This window comes from Cloeon dipterum, chromosome 2 (assembly GCF_949628265.1).
Source record: "Cloeon dipterum chromosome 2, ieCloDipt1.1, whole genome shotgun sequence".
Classification (NCBI taxonomy): domain Eukaryota; kingdom Metazoa; phylum Arthropoda; class Insecta; order Ephemeroptera; family Baetidae; genus Cloeon; species Cloeon dipterum.
The window spans coordinates 7038400-7058995 of NC_088787.1; the positions used below are offsets into that span (position 1 = coordinate 7038400).

General features: G+C 37.5%; 1 protein-coding gene across 1 annotated transcript in view; it reads left to right on the forward strand.

Annotated features, from left to right (window-relative positions):
- Positions 1–20596, forward strand: part of Tdg (Thymine DNA glycosylase) — a 28963-nt gene that overhangs the window by 1973 nt on the left and 6394 nt on the right. Inside the window, exons 2-5 of the mRNA XM_065481598.1 lie at positions 17352–17651; positions 19449–19608; positions 19883–19952; positions 20017–20309. Of these exons, the coding sequence (XP_065337670.1) occupies positions 17352–17651; positions 19449–19608; positions 19883–19952; positions 20017–20309 (823 nt within the window). The remainder of the gene's footprint in view (positions 1–17351; positions 17652–19448; positions 19609–19882; positions 19953–20016; positions 20310–20596) is intronic.

Below are 20596 nucleotides of genomic sequence, written 5' to 3' on the forward strand. Positions count from 1 at the left end.
AAAATTGAAAAGTAGCGAGATATGGATTTTTAGAGTGGATTGATGCAGGGAGACAGTTGGAAATTATTATAATTGTTGGCTACTGTAAGCAGTTGATCAGATTTTTTGTTTATAGAAGATTGAAACAGCAAAAATCGTGGAAATTGCTTGTTTCCAATGCACGAATTCATCTCTAAGGATTCAGTTGCAGCCAAAATGGAGCGCTGTGAATTTTTGAGTAAAGTGGTTGAAAAGTTAGCGTGTTTTCCATCAAATGGTGAGGACTGTCTCCTTACTTGAAAACTCATTTTATTTCACAACAAAGAGTTTCCCTTAAAAGGTTTCATACGCAGTTGTACAGATCTCGACGGGAGGAGTCGAAATACGCCATGAAAATGTGGTAAAGCGCTGGAAATCTTTGACAAAATTGGATTTTAACTGTAGCAAAGTCCTTTTTTACTGTTGAAAATTGTAGAACAAATTGTTTATCGATCAACTGCTTGTTGACTCGTACAATTCAAATAATTTTCAATTGTTGGCCAAGCGAATGTTTATTCCTCTCCTCAAAATCTATCCTACGGTGTACGGGAAAACTATTTGTTACGAAATAAAATATTATTTCAAGAAGGGAGACAGTCCTCGTCATTTCAAAAGCATAGCTACCATTGCAGCTATTTTACTTTAATAAAAGAAAATACAGTGATACCTGGAGTACACAACAAAACGAACTGAATAGGGATTAGATTGCGCTTGGACAGTCAGGATTTTCGAGGTTTCACCGTGTTAATCCTAATCCTTCTGAAATGGACAAAATCAATGCTTTCTTTGAATTGGTATATTGAAAGAAAATCCGTTCCAATCCAGATTTTCTTCAAATTCACAACTGTTTGGACGTGTTTTCATTGCTGATTTTAAATCCTCTTGTGCCTAACAAGCTTAAAAATAACGATTTTCCTTAAGAAAAAACCTACACCCTTGAAAACTTGCACTTGATGGCTTTATTTAATTTTTAACCCTGCAAAAAAGAAATTTACGATTTTCTAGCTGTTCTACGAGCTGGAAATGACACCGATCATTTAATCATTTCAATTATTCAACGCCCACCCGAGATCTTAACCGTCTAATTAATCAATCAGGCAAAGGGGGCAGCGTTTGCATTTGAATTGAGCCGTAAAAGAAAACGACTGCCAATTTGGCTAATTGAGATTGCAGTGTGTCTCGGCGGACGCACGTTTTCCTACGCGACACGTGCGTTATCTATAATTACCGCGTCGGTGTGTGTGTGTGAGTGAGTGTGAGCTTATTTAATAATCGCGGCAGACTTGCGAATTCACGAGACGCGTCGCGACAAATCAACGAACGGAACAGAGAATGAAAGTGCAAATTCACAGCTGGCTGAAAAGGTAAACAAACAATACCCGCTTTGTGGTCGGCAATTTATCAGTTTTATTGCATTGCTCGTAAAATTCGTGCTTGAAATATTTATAAGCCGGTCCCGCGCGCCGTTTAATGTATGGTTGCTTGTACACCGCACAGACACACACACACACACGCGCGCGCGGCATAATTTTTCCCACTTTTTGTCGTGGCATGACCAAGAAAGAGATTCCTCGCCGGAATTCGCCGCGCGATTAGAGGAAAAATGACCGTTTTTCGCGTGCGGATTTAATTTATTGCGAGCAGGAAGAACACTTTTACTACGTATACCTTGCAGCGAAAATGAAAATTTGTGTTTGAATAGCGGGATTCATGGATTGTAGATGCTAATTTTGGCTTGGATGAATGAAACTTGTTAACGATAAGGAAAATAATACAGCGCAGCGTCTTATAATTTGAACCATAAATTCGCTTGGTTTAATTTTAAAAATATGGAGAGTAAATAATTTATCAATTTATGTCCAATTTTTTCCATTGGCGGCTTTTTAAGTTTATAAAGTTCTTTAGCAAGAGATTAAATAAACAAGTTTACCATTTTAATGAAAACTTTGTGAACTAGGTGATGCTGCTTTTTATTTCCATTTATACGAATTGTTTTTTTTTAAATTATTAATTTAATTGAAACGGGGAAACTGTTATGGCAAATAACAAAAATTAATTTTAGATACTCTTCTTTTTAATATACATATAAAATTCACCACAATTTCATCACAAAACTTGTTTATTCTTGCATGTAAATACATAAAATTAAAGTATGAAACAAAAACAGGCATATATAGGTACTGGCAAAAACGATTATTTACAATGAAATCTCTCGCCGCATTGTATTTCAAATTATTTTTCTAATTTAAAAAGAACATTTTTTTCATCCATGATGCATAATATTTAGTCTAGTCCTGTGGCTTATAATCGCATCTGTCTACGACCCTATTAAAATAAATAATTAAATCATGAAAATCAGATTTATCAGGCAATTAACAGTCATAATTGATCCCAACCGACTTTGAATTGTGTGCTGCGATTAATGGCAATAATTTTGATAGCCACGTGTTTGAAAGCGGTCGCCTCCCATCACGTTTACATGAGATTTTTACGACCAGTATTAGCATAATTAGCCGGTATTGGAGACCAAAGAAGAATATATAACATGATTTACGCCAGCTGTTTTTTGTTTCTTTTCATAACGTGGACATTTTCGTTGCTGACCACTGATATTATTATATCGCGTTGCACTGCGACGACTGCCTCGATAAAAATGCAATCGTTTCTACTCGGCACCTCGGTCAAAAGAGATAAAGGGGTTTCAGAAGGTCCATTCACCTTTTGGTTTTAATTCAAAATGATAAGAATTATATTTTTTTTATCCTTCGGACTCGGCTTGGCACAGACTTTTTGCAGCTGGACGGGAATAAAAGAATAAAGAAAAAAAACTGTCGCCGGAATGGATATTGGCGTCTCGATAATTAAGCAGCGTTGGTTGGTCTCTCTCTCTCTCTCTTCTCTCTCTCGCTTCGTCAGTGTTCAAGAGAGAGAGAGAGAGAGACCCTTTCCTTGCAGGTGCTTCGAGTCAAGGTTAAACCTGGCCGGGCTGGCGAGTTTTATCTGAAAGATGGCCGCCGCCGGTAAACAAGCGACCGACCTTGAATGTGGTGGTCGCCCTACTACACACTCACAACCTGAATTTCTGTTCCACTAAACCCGCCAACATTTCCAACTCGACCGAGCGAATGCACAAAAACGCGAACGCAGCGCCAATTTGCAAGCGGAGCGCGGAAGTGAGCTCCATAGAGAGTGCCTCCCGCCCGCCGATCGTACTGCTCGATTGCGGCTGCAGCCAGCCAGCCAGCCCTGCAGGTGAAAATCACGCAGCTTTTCCGATTTCGGCTCGCTCCAGCACCGCTGACGCTGACGATCGAGAGCGTGCGTGTGACTCAATGCCACCGGCACTAACACTCACCAATTTCTCAATCAAACTGGTTTCCAAACACACAAAGACGGTTTCTACACGAATTTCTGTGAAAATATCCAAAAAAAAAATCAGAATTAACACTTCAAGTACTGATCAAAAATGGCGAATTCTATTAAATATGTCTAATTTTAATTTTTTTCTAATTTTTAAGCTAAAGATAACGATTCCTGGCCCAGATTTTGTATTTTGTATTTGTAAAATTATAAAATTAATCGTTGGTATTTTAAAATTTATTCCTTTTTTTAAATAATGCTAAAAATTGTGCATAAATATACCGGTTACTAGAATTAATTCAACACAATCCCGTAAATTAAAATTCAAAATTAATAATTTAAAATCTAGTCCAGTCTTATTCACATAACAAATTCCCTTTCAGATATAATCGGAATGATAAAGTAAAAAAATTGCTGAAATGGTTTTTAAAAGCCAAAAATGCGTTTAAAAGCAGCTGGAGTGATTGATTTACCCAAAAAACAAAATTATGGTAAACACTTCCTGAGCAAAACATCGTTTGATTGGTTTGATTGCTCAGAAAAAAATCCTTCAACCAGATAGCCATAATAATTCAAGCAGCAAAAAAACCCGTCTAGACGCGGAGATATTAATTAAATGGCTGGCAGCAATGTTTGTTTTTAATTGTGGACTATTTTCTCTGTGAGCCTAGCAGACAATATCCGCTAGAATTACATCTATTTGTCTTCACTGAAAGGTATAAAAAAGCTAAGAGATGGCTTATTTCTCAGAAAAATCAGCAAATTGAATAAAATCCCGGAAAACTTTAAAAATCTGATGTTTAAAATGTAGTTAAACCTTTTTGAATATTTTTCAGTTTCCAGTAATGAAAATATTTCATCAAGCGGCAGCAAAAAACGATCCAATTTGCAAATGCTGGCTGTAACTCGGGCAAAACACGCTGCTAATTAAACGTAGGAAGCTTTTTGCCGTCCAACGCGCGATAATTAACCCTCTGGTAATTGCCATTAATTGAAATACTGCCATTATTTCTATTCGTGCCCACGCCAGAATGGCATCCTTTCCAGTTCCACACAAAAAACTGGACTTTCTCCCCCGTAAATTTACGCTGGTCGGCTCTTTTCTATAGAAGATTCCATTCCTTTTGAAATCCAGGGTTGCTTAAAAAATATTGTTCCCATCCCTGGCTGGGAAGGAAACCTTTGTTGTGAGGCGCAGTAGGGTAGCTTTGTCGGCGGCCCCCTTGCGAGGAGAATGTTATAGTGACGTCATTAGTTAGCCATTATATGCAGGCTGTGGAAGAAGTGCAGCTGCGCGCGGCCCGAGAGACCTGCCGCCGTATGCCGTGCGTAGTGGCCGGCCGGCCGACCGGTCTGCAACGCCGCCGCGCCAGAGAACAGACAACCCTGTTCGGAAGGTGAGGTTTGCCGGCTCTCTCGCCGGCTCTCTTGCGACCTTTTCCTGGCCCCCAGCGACAGCGGCGGCCGCGCACTGCAGCAGCCTTCGTACAAATCAGCCAAATTCCATTACAAAAAAACTCTTGACAAACCCACCCCCACGAGCGAATCCCTCAAAAGCCACGTGTTCGGCTGATGAATTCCAGAGGAAATAGGAGTAAAATTTAATTTTAATTCCTGGAACGGTGTGGAATAGGCTGATAGAGCGGAAATGATTTTTGCTGTGGCAGAGATTGAAAACGAGGAAAAGTTCCCAAACGGTGAATAGATAATTAAACGACAAATAATATTATTTGCTAACTATGTTTGTCGTTATTTCTGCTCTTCAGCTTTTAATATCCTTTTTTTAAATATAAAATGATGCGGGAAAAGCTGCTATTTAAAAACTCTGCGGTTTCATTTTTGTTTCAGTAAATAATCCAAAATTCCAAAGGAATAATTAAGTGAAGACAAAATCTCAGTATTTTAAATTTTAAGACATTAAAGAGGAAATTTTCCTCTTAATTGAATGGCCTATATTTAATACCAACTTATGTTTTTTAGAGTAAATTTCTTAAATTGTGAAAAATTAATCTTTGCCGCAAAAATTCTCCAGCCCGCAAGGACTGATTGCGAGGGACACGAAAATATATTTTTTTTTCTCGGATATTCGCTATATATAAAGAATGACTTTGAAACAAGTTAGCACCTGTCACAGTTGACCATTAAGCAAAATAATGACAGAAGAGACCGACAATCCTGTTTGTTACCCCTTAATGGATTTCTTATGGAGGGTAACAATCATTGCGGCCCATTATCGGGTCCTAATTCCTACTACTTAGTTACAGTCGATTTTCACTAAGTGAGTTAGCAACAATGAGAGAAAAAATGTGAAAATAACACTTGTGCTTTTCACAAAATGAATGCTTTTTTCACCATTGGTTGGATTTTGGTTTTTGAAGGCACTTTCTTTCAGCGTAAAATTATCGATTCTGATTGCCGGAGGCAGAAATGAGAAAATTACACAATCATGGACGTAATTTAAAAAAACCAGGCTCCTTAAAGAAATCATAAAAATATAATTAAGTGCACTTGTGGGTTTTTCTGGATTTTCCTGTTTTCCTACCTTTTATCGGATTTTTTTTAAAAGGGAATTGTCTTTAAAAGCCAACAGTTACATTAAAGTGGTATTAAATAAGAAATGCGGAAACTTGAACATCAAATTGATTTTTTATTAGTGACAGCATTTATTTAGTAATTAATTTTAATATTTACGCTTCTAAACGGAAAGAAAGCGGGCAAAATTAAATGATTGGTGATCGTTTGAATAATTATTTCTACAAGGGTCAAGGAAAAAAAACAATAAAAATTCTGATTTCGTTTATCTTCTCGAAAATTTAGTATTTAGTACTTTGCCATAATTAGATTCCTCCCAGCGAGTGCTTTTCAAAAGCGGCAGGGAAACTCATCAATATCAAAAAAATATTTATTCCAGAATTTCTTTCTATGTAAATGGGTTGAGTTAGTTAGTGTTTAAATCGTATTATTTGCTGCAAAATCCATGAAAAAACCTACCCTAGTTTGAGACAATTAAACTCGCTATTTTATTGCCGTGATGATGTTGTTGTTTTCACTATCACAAACTTAAAAGTGAACATTCCGCTGCATTGGAAACAGGTCTTTAGCAAAGCGCGGGGCGTCTTTTAGGCTTTGTGGCCATCTTTTTGGAGTTCTTCATGCACGTTTGTAAACGCGGTATACTCGCATATAAGCTCAGCAGGAGGCACCCTTACACGCAAGTTCCTGAAAACAGGGATGCACCTGAAGCATTGTATACACCACTCACAATTCAGAGCCTTCTGTCATGGTGCACGCAATGTCACAGGCCATCGAACGCATTGTCCTTTTTTTTCTTTTTTTTTTTTTGAAAACATAATGCCCATCACACCTACGAGGGTAGAAGAATATGGGCGGCTGCTTTTGTCATTATATGAGCTTTTCAAACTGCGGTGATCAATCTAAGGCTCTTGAATGGACACTAAATTGCAACATTCCAGTGTGCTGCGCGAAGTGTTTGCAATAGAATTTTACTTTCTGTCAACCTCCGTCAGGTGTCAGGAAAAAGAGTTGTTATTATAAAGGATTGGGAATATTCAGGAACATGCCTCGCAGGTGCGTTTTTTCTTTTTCTTTTTATTCGTGCACAAGAATGGAAATAAATTAATTTTTCAAGCAAACAGCTATTCACCTGATTTGTATTGAAAACAATCCCTTCATCTAAATTTTATGCTTCAGTGATTTTCTCGGTGTGTTTAAATGAAACGGAATTAAAAATATTGAATTTTTCTTGAGGCAAATAATTTCCGAATGTCAGTTGGGATTAAAAAATATGCTATGATAAATTAAAACACACCCCCCGTCAAAACCCGACTAAACCATGACTGTTTCCCACACAGCAAAATAATAAATTTAAAAAGTCACGATCCAAGAAAATCTTTGTTAATATTAGGATAAAATAACACGACAGTTAAAAAATGGTTGAATTTTACCCTTAAAAATGGAATATTTTCTATATTTCACTGACCATGGCAGCAGGCTTAAAAAATCATAGAAAATCATTTTTAGGGTTTTTGAAGTTTTTCATTCTTCCTAAGCAATTTATTTGGTTTTCTACTTCATGATTGGTTTTAGAATTGTGAAGGGGAATTTAGAAGATGCACCGACTTAATAGGGACGCTATCCCGAAAAGCGAAGCCATCTTTCACAAGCTTAGTCTGAGGGGAAGGTGTCACCTTAACCCCTCGACGTGATGTCCACTTTTTCCCGCTCATGCCTAATGTGGGCGGTGCTGCATTTTAGAACGTATTTGCTCGGCAGGCATTTTAAAATTTTGTCGAATAGTCACGGCTTGTGCAGTTTGAAAAATTGAAAGACCCGTTGGGACGAATTTGCCGCATAATTGGTTTTAGAATTTAGACCATTTCAAAAGGGTGGGAAAATTACTCACGCAATTCATGCTATTTGGTGTCTAAAAGTATTGCCGTTTGTCTTAAACTCTCAATCCTAGTCTTATACGCACGACCAGATCCAATAAGTCAGATCGTCGTTGCCATGTTCCCAACCAAACCAACCAAAATTTTAATAATTGAATGATCAGCTTGATCAAAAATCTTTAATCGGCGATATTTCCATACGACCCCGTCCTTCAATACGGCTTCTATTTAATAATATGCGCAGGGGAGACTCTCTTTCCACGCATTCTATCCAAAAGGCGTGCTGCAAGGAAAACATTAACATAATTTCCTCCCACGCAGCAACAAAAATTAAACTATAGTAATTTGAAATTATAAAAAATGGTTTTTGAGACGGTTTCTTTCCCTTCTTGCAAGAATTCAAATTTGTTTTACTTTTCAAAAAACCAGCAACCTCCCCGTTTTTCCTTTTAAAACCGCATTTCTCGCTCAAACCAAAATAATCTCGCTCATACTTGGTCTTTAGGAAACATAAAACTCATAGAAGGAAAGAATTTCAATAATTGTATTAACTGATTATAGCAGGAAGTACCGCACAATCAGGAAAATTAAAACATTTTTCTTGAATCAAATTGATAAATCAATCGTTAAAAAATTTTTTCTTAAAGCTCATTCTTTGAATTTCGTCCAATTCCTCCTCACCGGGCCAGAATCCAAATTATTTCCATTCAATGCCCCCATATCTCATAATAGATACCCTTTTGGCAATTCCGAGCTCTTCGCATCTGCACGCATTCTTCGAGAATTCCCCGGCTGCCAGTCCGAATTTTAATTATTCGTCGCGAATTCCAGGCGCAGGCAAAGAATTTCCGGTCAGCTGCTCATTTTCATTTGCTGCTTGGTCAACCGATATCAGGCTGAATTTATATATTTATATATATATATATATATATATATAGAAACCTCGACGGGTTGTGCGGTGTGGTGGATTTTTTTCCTGTAGCTGCTGATTTCCGTTGATAAAAAGCGTCAACTTTCGAACCTAACGAACGGGAATCGAGCGTTTACAAGCAAAGGGAAACTTAACATGAACTTTGATCCGAGCGTCATGTGTGGACAGTCGAGAGAGACGCTTTAATTGATCGATTTGAGCCTCGGATGGATAAATACATACTTTCAAACTGTCAAACATCTCAAATGCATTAGAAAATTAAGTCCTCTGAGGCTTTGATGGTAAAATTCGACTGTTGAAATTCGAGAAAATCATTGAAACACATTTTCGCATAAAAAAACGGGTTTTCAGGGGCAGGAAAACATCAAAGTGTAGTTATTCGGGTGCCAATCTGCCAAATTAGCACATAGATGGAATGCAAATTTGCTCTGGCGAGAAAGAAAAGGAACGGCACTCCCGGGTTAATATATAGTTTTGCAGCTGAAATAAATATTCATGCTGGATGGATATGTATATGCGCGGACCCAAAACGCGTACTTATGCACACAAATGACGGCCGAGCGCACACATTCGGCCGTCTTTATTGTTGCCGAGCTGCAACACTGCAACGCGCAGTATACGCACGGCCTTTAAAGGGTTGCCACGAGCCTGCGAGTTGTTGTTTTGCAAAAGTAGGGCACTTTAAACTTGATTGCAGTGAGAAGCAAAATTTGTTACCAGGCAGTTTGTTACGTGTTATATTTATGTTTTAAAGAGCAGTATTAAAATTAAATATTAATAATTATTAATATTTTTCTTCTTATTACATTCAAGTTGAAATTAAGTTATCAAAATTTACGAAATTGGGCTGAATGTCAAATTGTTCAACAGATTTAAAAAAAATAAAAATAAAATAAAAACCTTGGTGACTCAAGGTTAAATAAATTTTTAATAAAGCTTACAGTATTAAAATTTCCGGTTCAAAAAAAATAATTAAAAGATTTAAGATCTCAGCGACGATTTTCCTATTAAAGGTCGACATATTTGTTTTGTTTGGACCCCAAAAAGTCGTTTTTTATTTTTAAAAACATGGAATTCCTAGCAAAACAGCCGTTCTCAGAGACCTGAAGGGCGAAATTGATTATTTTTGGTGCAGTTTAATATAATTTTAAGTTAAAATTTAAACGGGTATTTCAGCAACATTTTAACAAACAATAAATTGTGAGGTTTTCGATTTTCATCAACCTTTCCGAGGACAGAAAAATAAATTTAGGGCAAGAAAAACTTGAATTTAAATGGTAGAATTTCTCCAAATCTAAAATATTGAAAGGGCCAGAGGAAAATCAAGATTTATTAATTTTTTCTTTATGTTTTGTTCGATAAAGAATCGGTTATTTATGGTTTTTGTTAATTTTTAAACCCCAAAAATGGCAAAGAGCTTAGGAAAAAAACAGGTGATTGACAAAACTTGCCAAGCAGTCGTAAAATAAATTATTTTATTTCACCTATTAGCTCTGCGAGCAAGAAAAATTTGGCATTTTTCGCACCTGTTCACTGGAAATTCCCCAGAGTGTCAATGCTCCTATTTACGAATTCGCGCACTGTAAATATTCTAGAGCACGCGATTGTTGGACATTTTGCCAATTTAAGCCGCAGAAATTAGATTTTGACTTTTTAAATTAATAATTTCAGGATGAAGGATACAAAATTTATCTCTCTTTCCCAGCCATTGTGTAAAAGCTGCTCGAATTGAATTTGTGTTTATTAATCAGGGCCGCGTGGGGATGTTTATTTACCTTGAATATCATTACCAGCCAAAAATAACACAAATCCACAAAAACGACCAAATTTTTTTTCTATAAATCCGAAACATTTCCATCCCGAATTTCCTCCGTCTACATCAGAGGGAAACATAAATGAAAACAAAAATCGAAAATTTTCCTGTTTATCAGCAGCTGGCAACCCTGCGGCGCGGTTGTGTGTGTGTGTGTGTGTGCGGTGCCGTGTAGATGGAGCGAGCCCGGCATGCGGCTTGTACATACACTCTGTACCAACACTATGTACCCCGGCCGAGTGTGCGTATATGCACACATACACACACATGCATGACGAGTACATAGAGAGAGCCAGAGAGAGAGAGAGAGAGAGCCGGGCTCGGGCGCCGCCGCTGCCACTGCCGCCGCCGCTGCTGCTTTTTCTCAGCTCTCTTTTGTGCGGGTGCTTGCGGAATTACATTAACGCAGATTGATCTTGCATGCAGCACCCCCGACGGCCCAAGCGACCGACCGAGCGGCCGACCAACCCCCGCAACCCCCCGCCACCCCCCTCGACGCAATCATGCATATATATGTGCGACGACGAGCAGGGAGCAAAAATTAGCATCCCGCGCGCGCGACGCCTGGCTAGGCTCTCCTTTTAATCGCATTAATTATAACGTCGCGCGCTCCTAATCTAATTTTTCCCCGAGCTGCCATTAGGGGGTGGCGGCACTGTCCTTCGGCAACCCTCGCGGCCAGGTGTCGGCGGCCGCTCCGCAGGTCCGCCCGCCGCACGCTGATCGATCGCACCCGCCCGCAGCCCGCCGCCTCCCCCACCCCCGCCCAGTCGGACAAAAATCGGACAAATTTATCATATTTTCAAGAGAGGAGGGGTCCATAAAAGGGATGCAATTTTAATCGTGTTAATTAACTAGTTGAGACAGTCTCTGTTTCAATTTAATTTCTAAATAAAAATTTTCTTCAGGCACGTGTAACAATTATTATAAAATTTAATTCGGACCAAAAGGTACTCTCGGCTTGTTGACCTGTTCGTTTATGGCCCTGAATGATCACCTGTAATGCCTGTCTTCTCAGTGAAAGTAGCTGTGGACTCGGCAAATCATCCGTTCGCTATACAATTAGTCTCAAAAATAGGAAACGATTCACGGTTGCATTTGCTTACCACCCGATTTTTTCACCACTCGATTTTTACCAATTTCTTTCGCGAGAAATGAATTCATTCTATTTTTTTCCCTGTGAAAATCGAAAATTTTCGGTCGGTGTGGTCATTTTTTCTTCTAAATTGCCATTTAAAAAAACTGCTTTTTTAATGTAGGTTTTACTAACCTGAAACGATTAGATGCGCACGGAAAATAAAATAAACATACAAGTGTGTCAACAACGCGAAAGATCTATTGAATTTGGAGAGGGACACCCTTGTCATCTTTTGACATTTCCTCTTGGTCTTTTTCTTTGAACAGGGCCTGAAAATATATATTTTCGAAGAAAGAAAACTCAAACAGTCTGAAAAGGAAATCATTCATTATTCTCTCTCGTTTTCACGTATTTTGAAAAGAGAAACATCCGGCGGCTCCTTTAAGTTGTCCTAAAAGAAAGATCAGACCCAGTGGACCTCACACTGACCAGGAAGTCGCGCCTGGTGGTCTTGTAAAAAAAAATAATAGACTCCTAAAGGGTTGAAAATAAATATTAGACACCTAAAGGGATGGACGCACATCTGGACATCATGCATCAATGCTTTTCACGACCCTTTCATCAATAGCAAGAAAATTGAATTTCTTCAGCTGTCATAGATGTGTTTGCAACCCTTGTCGCGAAGGATGATTTATGAGCAGTATTGTGTTTCCTTAACTATTGGTTTTCCACCAGCTTAGAAAAAAATCGGCAAGGAAGAAGTTTATTTGATTTATTTTGGATGTTTTGAAATCTAGTAGATTGTTCCAAGAGCGGGTCAAACACAACAACTGTATGTTTTTTTTATAAATAATCTTCTCAAATTTTGTGATCTGGATCTGGTGGAAGTTTAGGAAAAGAGAGCCAGCAGTCAATTAGCTGACGAAATAATAAATAAACACAAATATGAAAACGAAGCCGAAACTAACTATTTAAGGTTCAAATTACAAACTGTAAATCGCCAATATACAGATAAAAACGGCAAATTTCAATCAGAATGTTTATTCTTGTTCCAATTTTTAGCTAAATAAATTTGGTCCTGCAATTTTAATTATTAAACCATGACCAATGAAATTAAAATTTGGCAAAGGAAACCGGCTAAATTACTCAAGTCAATCAATTTCGTCTTTTTGAATTAATTTTATTGAAAATTTGCACTCGTAAAAATTTACTTGTTTTAATCTGGAGCTGAATTCCGAAAAAAGAAAAATTAAAAACTAGCCCTTCATTAATTTTAATACCTGCGTGTCATTTTTCTTTCTTTTTCCTGTTTTTACAAAATGAATATAATAAATTTTGAAATCAAGTATCTTAATTTTGGACAGTTAACTTTGTTTTCTCAACCCTGAATTCTGAGTAGACATCAGATTTGATAAATGAATAAATTGTATTCTAAAAAATGAGACCTTTAAGTAAAACGACAATTTTAAAAATGAAATTACAAATAATCGGGAATTTTTAGCTTTGTAATGTATGTTAAAATAAATCTGAAGGAATAATTTACTAAGAACCTATAATAAATAAAAATGATTAAAAAAATTTAGCTTGAACTATTTAAATAATTGTTTGGCTTTTGCACGTCTTTTCGAAAATTGTTATTTTGTCAATTCATGAGAATTACACACGAGCAATGTTTTTTGTCTAATTTAAGCAACTGGATCAGATCCTAATTCCCGATGCAGCCTAAAAAATCAAATGAATCTGGCAATGAAAAATGATTTGTAATTTTTTCATTTGATTTCCTCGTTTTCTAGGAGGTTGAAAATTATTAATTTGTTCCTATAATTTTGTTTATAATGGTTTTTGTTGCTTAGAATTCTTCCCTCGTAGGCGCGAGCTCAAATTTATTTTTAAAAAATTATCCAATACATAGTGATGGAAAGAATCATTTTTTTTTAGTTATTACACGATTCGTCCGTCGATTTAAAACGGAAAGTATCACGAATTCTAGTTTAACGTTTGCTTTTCTTGGTGGAAGTGATTATCGTTATTTTTCTCTTTTATTTATGTGGGAATTAGATACAAACAAGCGTGAAAGAGAGGGTTATCGCAGCGAGCTGTTTAACCCGTGACAACATCAATAAAAATAAAACCAATCGCCGCATGCGGATATAGAGTTTGCTAAATTCGAAAATATGACTGTGTAAGCGCTGTGCACAACTAATGGCGCTAAAAGCAAATCCGGCGTTTGCAGCAAATGGAAAACGGCTTTCGGCGCAAAAAACCACTCCATTTATGCCGTTTAAATGAAATCTGGAATGAAAGGGTCGATTTTCCGCATTTCGGACGAGCCCGCGGGGAAAGTTCGAATTGAAAAGGCAGTCGTGGGTCTATCGGAAAATCGGGAAAGAAGTCAGCGTGGCATTGTTTTCTCGGAAGCAGGAAAAGCAGACGACGACGACTACGACGGCAGAATTTGATTTAGCGCGTGAACTCGTGACCTCCGTCTGCCAGCAATATCATCTCGGCTGGCCTATTTACTCTCTCTCGAGAAACTTTGTTTCAAGGGTAGCGAGGCAGCAAGAGCCCGCTCGATCCTGGCGGCGCGCGCGACGCCTCCCCGTGCCGCACTCCCTACACTAAACCAAACAGCGCGCACACGGACTCGCTGCCTGCTATTTATTATGGCCGCCAAACCTACTCTCTCGTGACTCATGCCGCACCTCTCGCCATATCCATGAGCCAAATCGTTCAATTAGTTCTTAAATCTATTTTAATTTCTCACTTTCGGAAATAATTGTATTTAGATTTTGGTAAGAAATGTCGTGATATTCCACTGCTGTTAATGGGTTTTATCTTTTTTAAACAGTTAATCAAATGTTTCGAAAATTGAACTAGATCAATTTTTCACTTGTTCTGATGTTTAATATAAGCAATTCTGGAAAATTCTCATTTATTATATAATATCAGGCCATTTTCTCCGTTGAAAAAAAATTGTTTTTTTAATCAAAATTAACTTCAACAGGCCAAATATTTATAAAAAATTCATCTACTGTCTACAACTAATTTTAATTATTCATTTTGTCGAAAATTTTAAGTAATGCCGCATTTTATAAAACAATTTTTTCTAATTAATTAAGTGGTTTTGCAGTGGATCAATACAGGGCAACAATTGAAAATTATTTTAATTGTTGGATGCAATAATAATTTGATCGATAAACAATTTCGTTTAGCCAAAAAGAGACCTTGCTACAGAAAAGATTCACATTTTTGAAATTTTCTCCGGAATTTCCAGCGTTTGACCGCATTTTCTTGGCAGACTTCGATTCCTCTCGTTGAGATCTGCCCAACAGTGTATGAAACCTTTTAGAGAAACTCTTTGTTGGGAAATAAAATCAGATTTCAAGTAAGGAGACATTCTTCATCGTTTGAAAAGCACGCTACCTTTGCAGCCACTTTTCTAAAAAAAATACACTGCTAATTAGATCAATTTCGGCTTCAATTGAATCCTAAGGGATAAGTTCGTGCATTTGCAACAACAATGATTTCCATGCTTTTTGCAGTATGAAAACAGAAGGAATTCCTGACAGTTGATATCAGGAGCTATTTTTCCTTAAAAATTGTGAAAATCTTGCCCTTTTTAGGCGGCCTCTCAGTCACCTTTTTAAAAATCCTTTGAAAATTGCAGCCGTGATCAGGACAACCCAGAAAAATGAATTATAAACCCTACATCTCTGTTGATTTTGAAACAAATTAATTATTTTAATTAAAATATTGCCAGGATCCCCACAGAAATTTTTTTTATAAGGCTGCTCTTTATCATCAATTTCAAATCTCTACAGAAAAACACCAGATGGCAAACAACTAACTGTATTAATCCTCAAACCTTACAACGATCGGTTCAACCCTTGGAATAAAGGCTTTAGAAAAAACATCCTGTTAAATTTAGGAAAACAGTAATTCACCCAATGAAAGAGCTGCATGACAATAATCCACCCCATGAAAAGAAGCGACCATTCGAACAAGAAAAATCATGTCAACGTTTTACCCCGTGATACTTTGTCTCGTAAGATTAAACGGCCGCTCTTTTATGAAAGCCGAGCGCAAAGGAATTTCGATCTCTGTGTGGCGTTGGCCAAATTTCGTAAAAACGGGGCTCGAAGTGGAAAGCAGGCAGCTATAGCGTCATTTGTATTACATACACTGCGATGTATAAATAGGGGTCGGAGCTGGTTATGGGGGTCGGTTCGCTTCATAGCTGGCTGGACGTGGTGCTGCTTGATGAGGCTTTCCACTCGCGGTGCTATTGATTTTCCGCGTCCAACAACCGGCTGCCTAACTGCGAACCAATCGCAGCTCTTTTTCCAAATACGGTAGCCAGGTTTGTCGCTCTCTCTCTCTCTCTCTCTCACTCACTCACTCCGCCGCCGCCGCCGTTGCCGCCGCCACCGCGATTTCCAACCCTCTTATTCTTCGCCATGGAAACTCTATGAGCTAGATTTTTCGGAAAATTTGCCCCTGTGAACACGCCCCCGGCGAAGCACCGCTGCCACGGTGATTTCGCCTCATAATTAATTTTCCTGGGCTGGAGTTGCGAATGGTTTGTTCAATTGGATCAGAAAACCGAAACATTCAAATGAGATCTTTAATCTACAGTGTGTATTTTAATTTAAATGCATTAGTAATTATTATTTCATAAAAAATAAGTAAATAAAAGAGAACAATTAAAAGAAATCTGCACTGTGGACGGGCCAAACCTTGGTTTTCGACCCAAAAGAAATAAACAATTATTTATTTCACCCAAGAAAAATATCCTTCAAACAATACAATGTATTAAAAACATCTCATCCGCTAATGTAGTATTTTTAAAGAAAAATGTTCTAAAAGCCTCAAAGATTGACTGAGCGGATCAGTGCGGCCAATTAAGCTCAAATCGGCGTTTAATTGGCCAATAATTTAGTAGCCCCGAGTCGGCTATAGTTGCGAGAAGGCAACCGCAGCTAATCGTCAGCGAAGGGTTGAACAAACGGCGTCGCGAGGGCTGCATAACTAAGAGACGCACAGGGATTTCTCTTGCTGCGAGGTAATAGTTGGAGGCATACACACACACGTGCCGAGAAAGTTTCATTCAAAGCTCAAACTTGGTCTGCTTCAGACTGCTCTAGTTTCTACTATTTCCTTAACAGCTATTTACCCAAATCTTTTGTAGGGACGAAAAACCATTGTTTTTGTGGGGGTTTTATTTAATTAAATTTCCTAAATAAATTTCTTCGCTCACAAGAGACGCAAAAAGTATTTTCTAAATTATTTGTAACCAAATATATTTAGTTTTCTTTACTAGCTTAAAAAATCTATGATTTCAGATTGTTTAAATTTATTTGTATGTATAATTTAAATTTCTACAGCCTGTTAAGCCAGTTTGAAAGGTCTCAACAAATCATTATGGACAATATTTGTTTAAAAAGGACTAAATTAAATTAACTTGTAAAATTCCGAAAATTAAAACCTTCCTCAGGATAAAAATTTTCGTCCGAAGCCTCCCAAATTTCCCCTTAAAACTTTCGGCTTCGATTTTCCGGTCAGCAGGCGTAACCGCCAATCAATCATAGGCAAGTTTCGAGTGTCGCCCGGAATTTCGGCCCCTTTTGAGTGGTCGTGCGGCGCCCGTTCGTTCGTTCGTTCGTTCGTTCGTTCTTTCGTTCGCTCGCTCTGTCCTCCGTGTTTGGGCATCGATTTACAGAGAGCGTGTGTGTGTTGTTGCAGGTCGGCCTACCGTGATAGCTCGATGAAACAGGAGCCTCATGACGACGGTTACGAAACGAGCGGAGATTTGGAAATCAGAGCGCAGGGCGAGAGCCAGAAGCTGTACGCGATGCAGGCCTCGCTCAACATCAAGCCGGAGCCCACGCACGACCCCTACAGCTTCGTCGACGAAGAGGCGGCCGCGGCCGCCGCGGCGGCCGCCTCGCACGCCCACGCCGGCCAGCAAATGCCCACCCTCGCAGCACCGCAAACGCCCAAAAAGCGCGGAAGGAAGAAAAAGCTCAAGCCTGGAGAGGAAGGGTGAGAAGACATTATTTTTGCTCAAATTTATTACTCCATAATCATATTTAATTTCCCTTTTTTATTTTAATCAGGGTTTGCCAATTATGCAATGCGGAAAAGGCATTGTTTGCGCAAAAACCAGCAAAAAAACACAAATTTTGGATTTTTCCGATTTTTCTTCTTCAAAATTTGACCCCAAAAATAAAGGTGGTATTTTGCACCACACAAGATCAAAAAAATTACAACGATCGGTTATTTTTTAAAATAGTTTAAACTAGAAATGAGTAAAAAACAAACATAATTGGTCATCCAACTGATTTTAGAGCTGTGAACTTTAGACTGTCGAATACGATTTCTGAACTTCCAAATGTCGTGGGAACGACCATGGCAGTTCCGTTGCTTGTTATCTTTCTAAAATGGTAAAAACCGTTTTGGTGGCAGCAAATATAATTTAAAAAAGCTTAACATAAAATAGTAAAGAAGTTTTATGATTTTATTTTCGTTTAATTCATAGGCAAAGCACAGCTTTTTTAACCATCTTGCAGTTTTCAAGAAAAATTGAAATAATCAACAGTGCCTTTTTCCCTGTTTAAGAACAAAGGACACAGCCCGACAGGGTCTTTGTCTGACCCTTAAGATATGCAATTTCTTTTTTAAAACCCCCTTGTTGCGTGCATCTAGTGCATAACAATCCTTTAAAAATAACAGTTAGAGACATTTCGAAAAAACGTGTTTTTTTAGAAATGTATCATTTTTATTGTAAACATTCGAATTCTTTAAATAACGTCTAAATTACACAGTCCTAAATTTAATTTATTCTTTACAAATGTGTACTATGCTTCGGAAATTCTGGATTTTTTTGCGCTGCAGAGGAGATTTTTGAAAAATGCGGTTTTGGCGAACCTTGCTTACGAATAGCTAATTTCAATATTTTTTTTATAAATTAGGTTTGGGAAAGGAAAATACCTTCAAAAAAAAGGAAATATGAGGATATAGTAAATATAAATTGTTTCATCTATTTTATTTTATAAACCCCAAATTTATTATTTTAAAAATTTTATGAATTAGTGTGTTTTGATTGTATAATTATCAAAAAAATGCTTGTTAAGAAAAGTTATTAACTAGAGAAAGCACCTTTTTACTGTCGCTAGTAATAATGTCAGGCAATTGATCAAACAGGTCCATATTTAGATTATCATTTAAGATTCATATGTTTCACTTTTCTACTTATCTTGCTGGGATATTTTAGATTCGTCGTTAATCTCTGATTGCCATCAAAATTTCGATTTTCAATTGTCCGTCAAATTTTGGAACAAATGCATCATTCGTTCCAGCTTGACATTTTCTTTTCCAATTTAGTTTTAAATATTTTTTCAGGATTTTCAATTTTGTGTAATATAGTGGCCCAAGCAAATTTTTCTTAAAATGCTTTCCTGGATTCCCTTATTTATGCTACTCAAAAATCACAAAAATATGTATTATTTCCTAACAATGTTGACAAAATTATTTTGATTAGGACCAACAGGCTCATATAAATTTTATGAAATTTCTAATTTTTTTCTTTGTTAATGTAAAAGTCATTGTTGTTTTCACTAGAATAATAATTAAATTAATTAATTGAAAAAATACTGGCTGGTCATACCCGCAGTATAAAGATCCAATAGGCATGAGAAAAATTAATTTCAGGTCGAAATGTTTAATTTGTCTTTGAAAGCATTTCCAGCATTTTAAAATAATTATCCACGTATTTAATTCTACTATAAGACGACGCTTTTGCTCTCTTACAATTAGCTAACGCAACAACCAATTTTGCAGAATGGCCGAGGAAGGAGAGCCAGCTTCCAAAAAGAAGATCAAGGAAGAAAAGACTGTGAAGGAACGCAAAAAGCACGACAGATTTAATGGCATGCCCGAAGAGGAGGTTTCGAAAAGAACCCTGCCCGATCATCTTGCTGAAAATTTGGATATTATTATTGTAAGTGGTTCATTTTTGTTATTTCTTTTATTTGTCAATGACAGCATTAAAAATGAGATAAAAATCCTAATTTAATGTTAATGGAAAACCACAAAATGGTATTTTCACGCAAATTAATTCTGATTCAAATTGTATTTTGTTATTTATTAATAAAACTGTTTCAATTTTCCTCATTTAATAATTTAATTTTTCAAAAATGCAGTGCCAGCTATTTTTTAATCGAATTTTGTGATAAAATGGTGAATTATTATTATTTAATATTCAATTTTCTCAGATTGGGATCAATCCAGGCCTGTTCGCCGCCTACAAAGGACACCACTACGCTGGTCCTGGAAACCACTTTTGTAAGTGAACCCTGTCTTCCCCTTCTACTAGTCGCACTGACCCTGAATTTTCCTTCGTTCGCAGGGAAGTGCTTGTACTTGGCAGGCCTGACGCCGGAGCAGATGTCGGCCGAGGACGACTACAAGCTGCTGCAGTACGGCGTCGGCTTCACCAACATGGTGGCCAGGGCGACCAAGGGCAGCGCCGACCTCACCAGGAAGGAAATCAAGGAGGGCTGCCAGATACTTATGGAGAAGATAAAAAAGTTTAAGCCCAAAATTGCCGTTTTCAACGGGAAGCTCATCTACGAGGTTTTCTCAGGGAAGAAAGACTTCCCTTTCGGCCGACAAGCCGACTTGGTCGAAGGCACAGAGACTGTGAGTTGATGAATTATTAACTTGGCACCAAAATGGACATTTTTAAAAATTATTTAGACAAAATAACCCATTTTTGAATGAGATTGAATGGGTTTTTAGACGGTTGAAATTGCAAATTATAAATTTTCCCTAAAATTACTAAATGGGAGACAAGGTCAGAGGTGGAAAATAGTGTGCGGTTGACTTGTTTTTTAGTAGTTTTAAAAAATCCCGCAAATATTAGTGTGCAAACCGAAGAAGCGTATGTAACTTTTGTTTAAGTTGAGATATCAACTTGTAACTTTCAC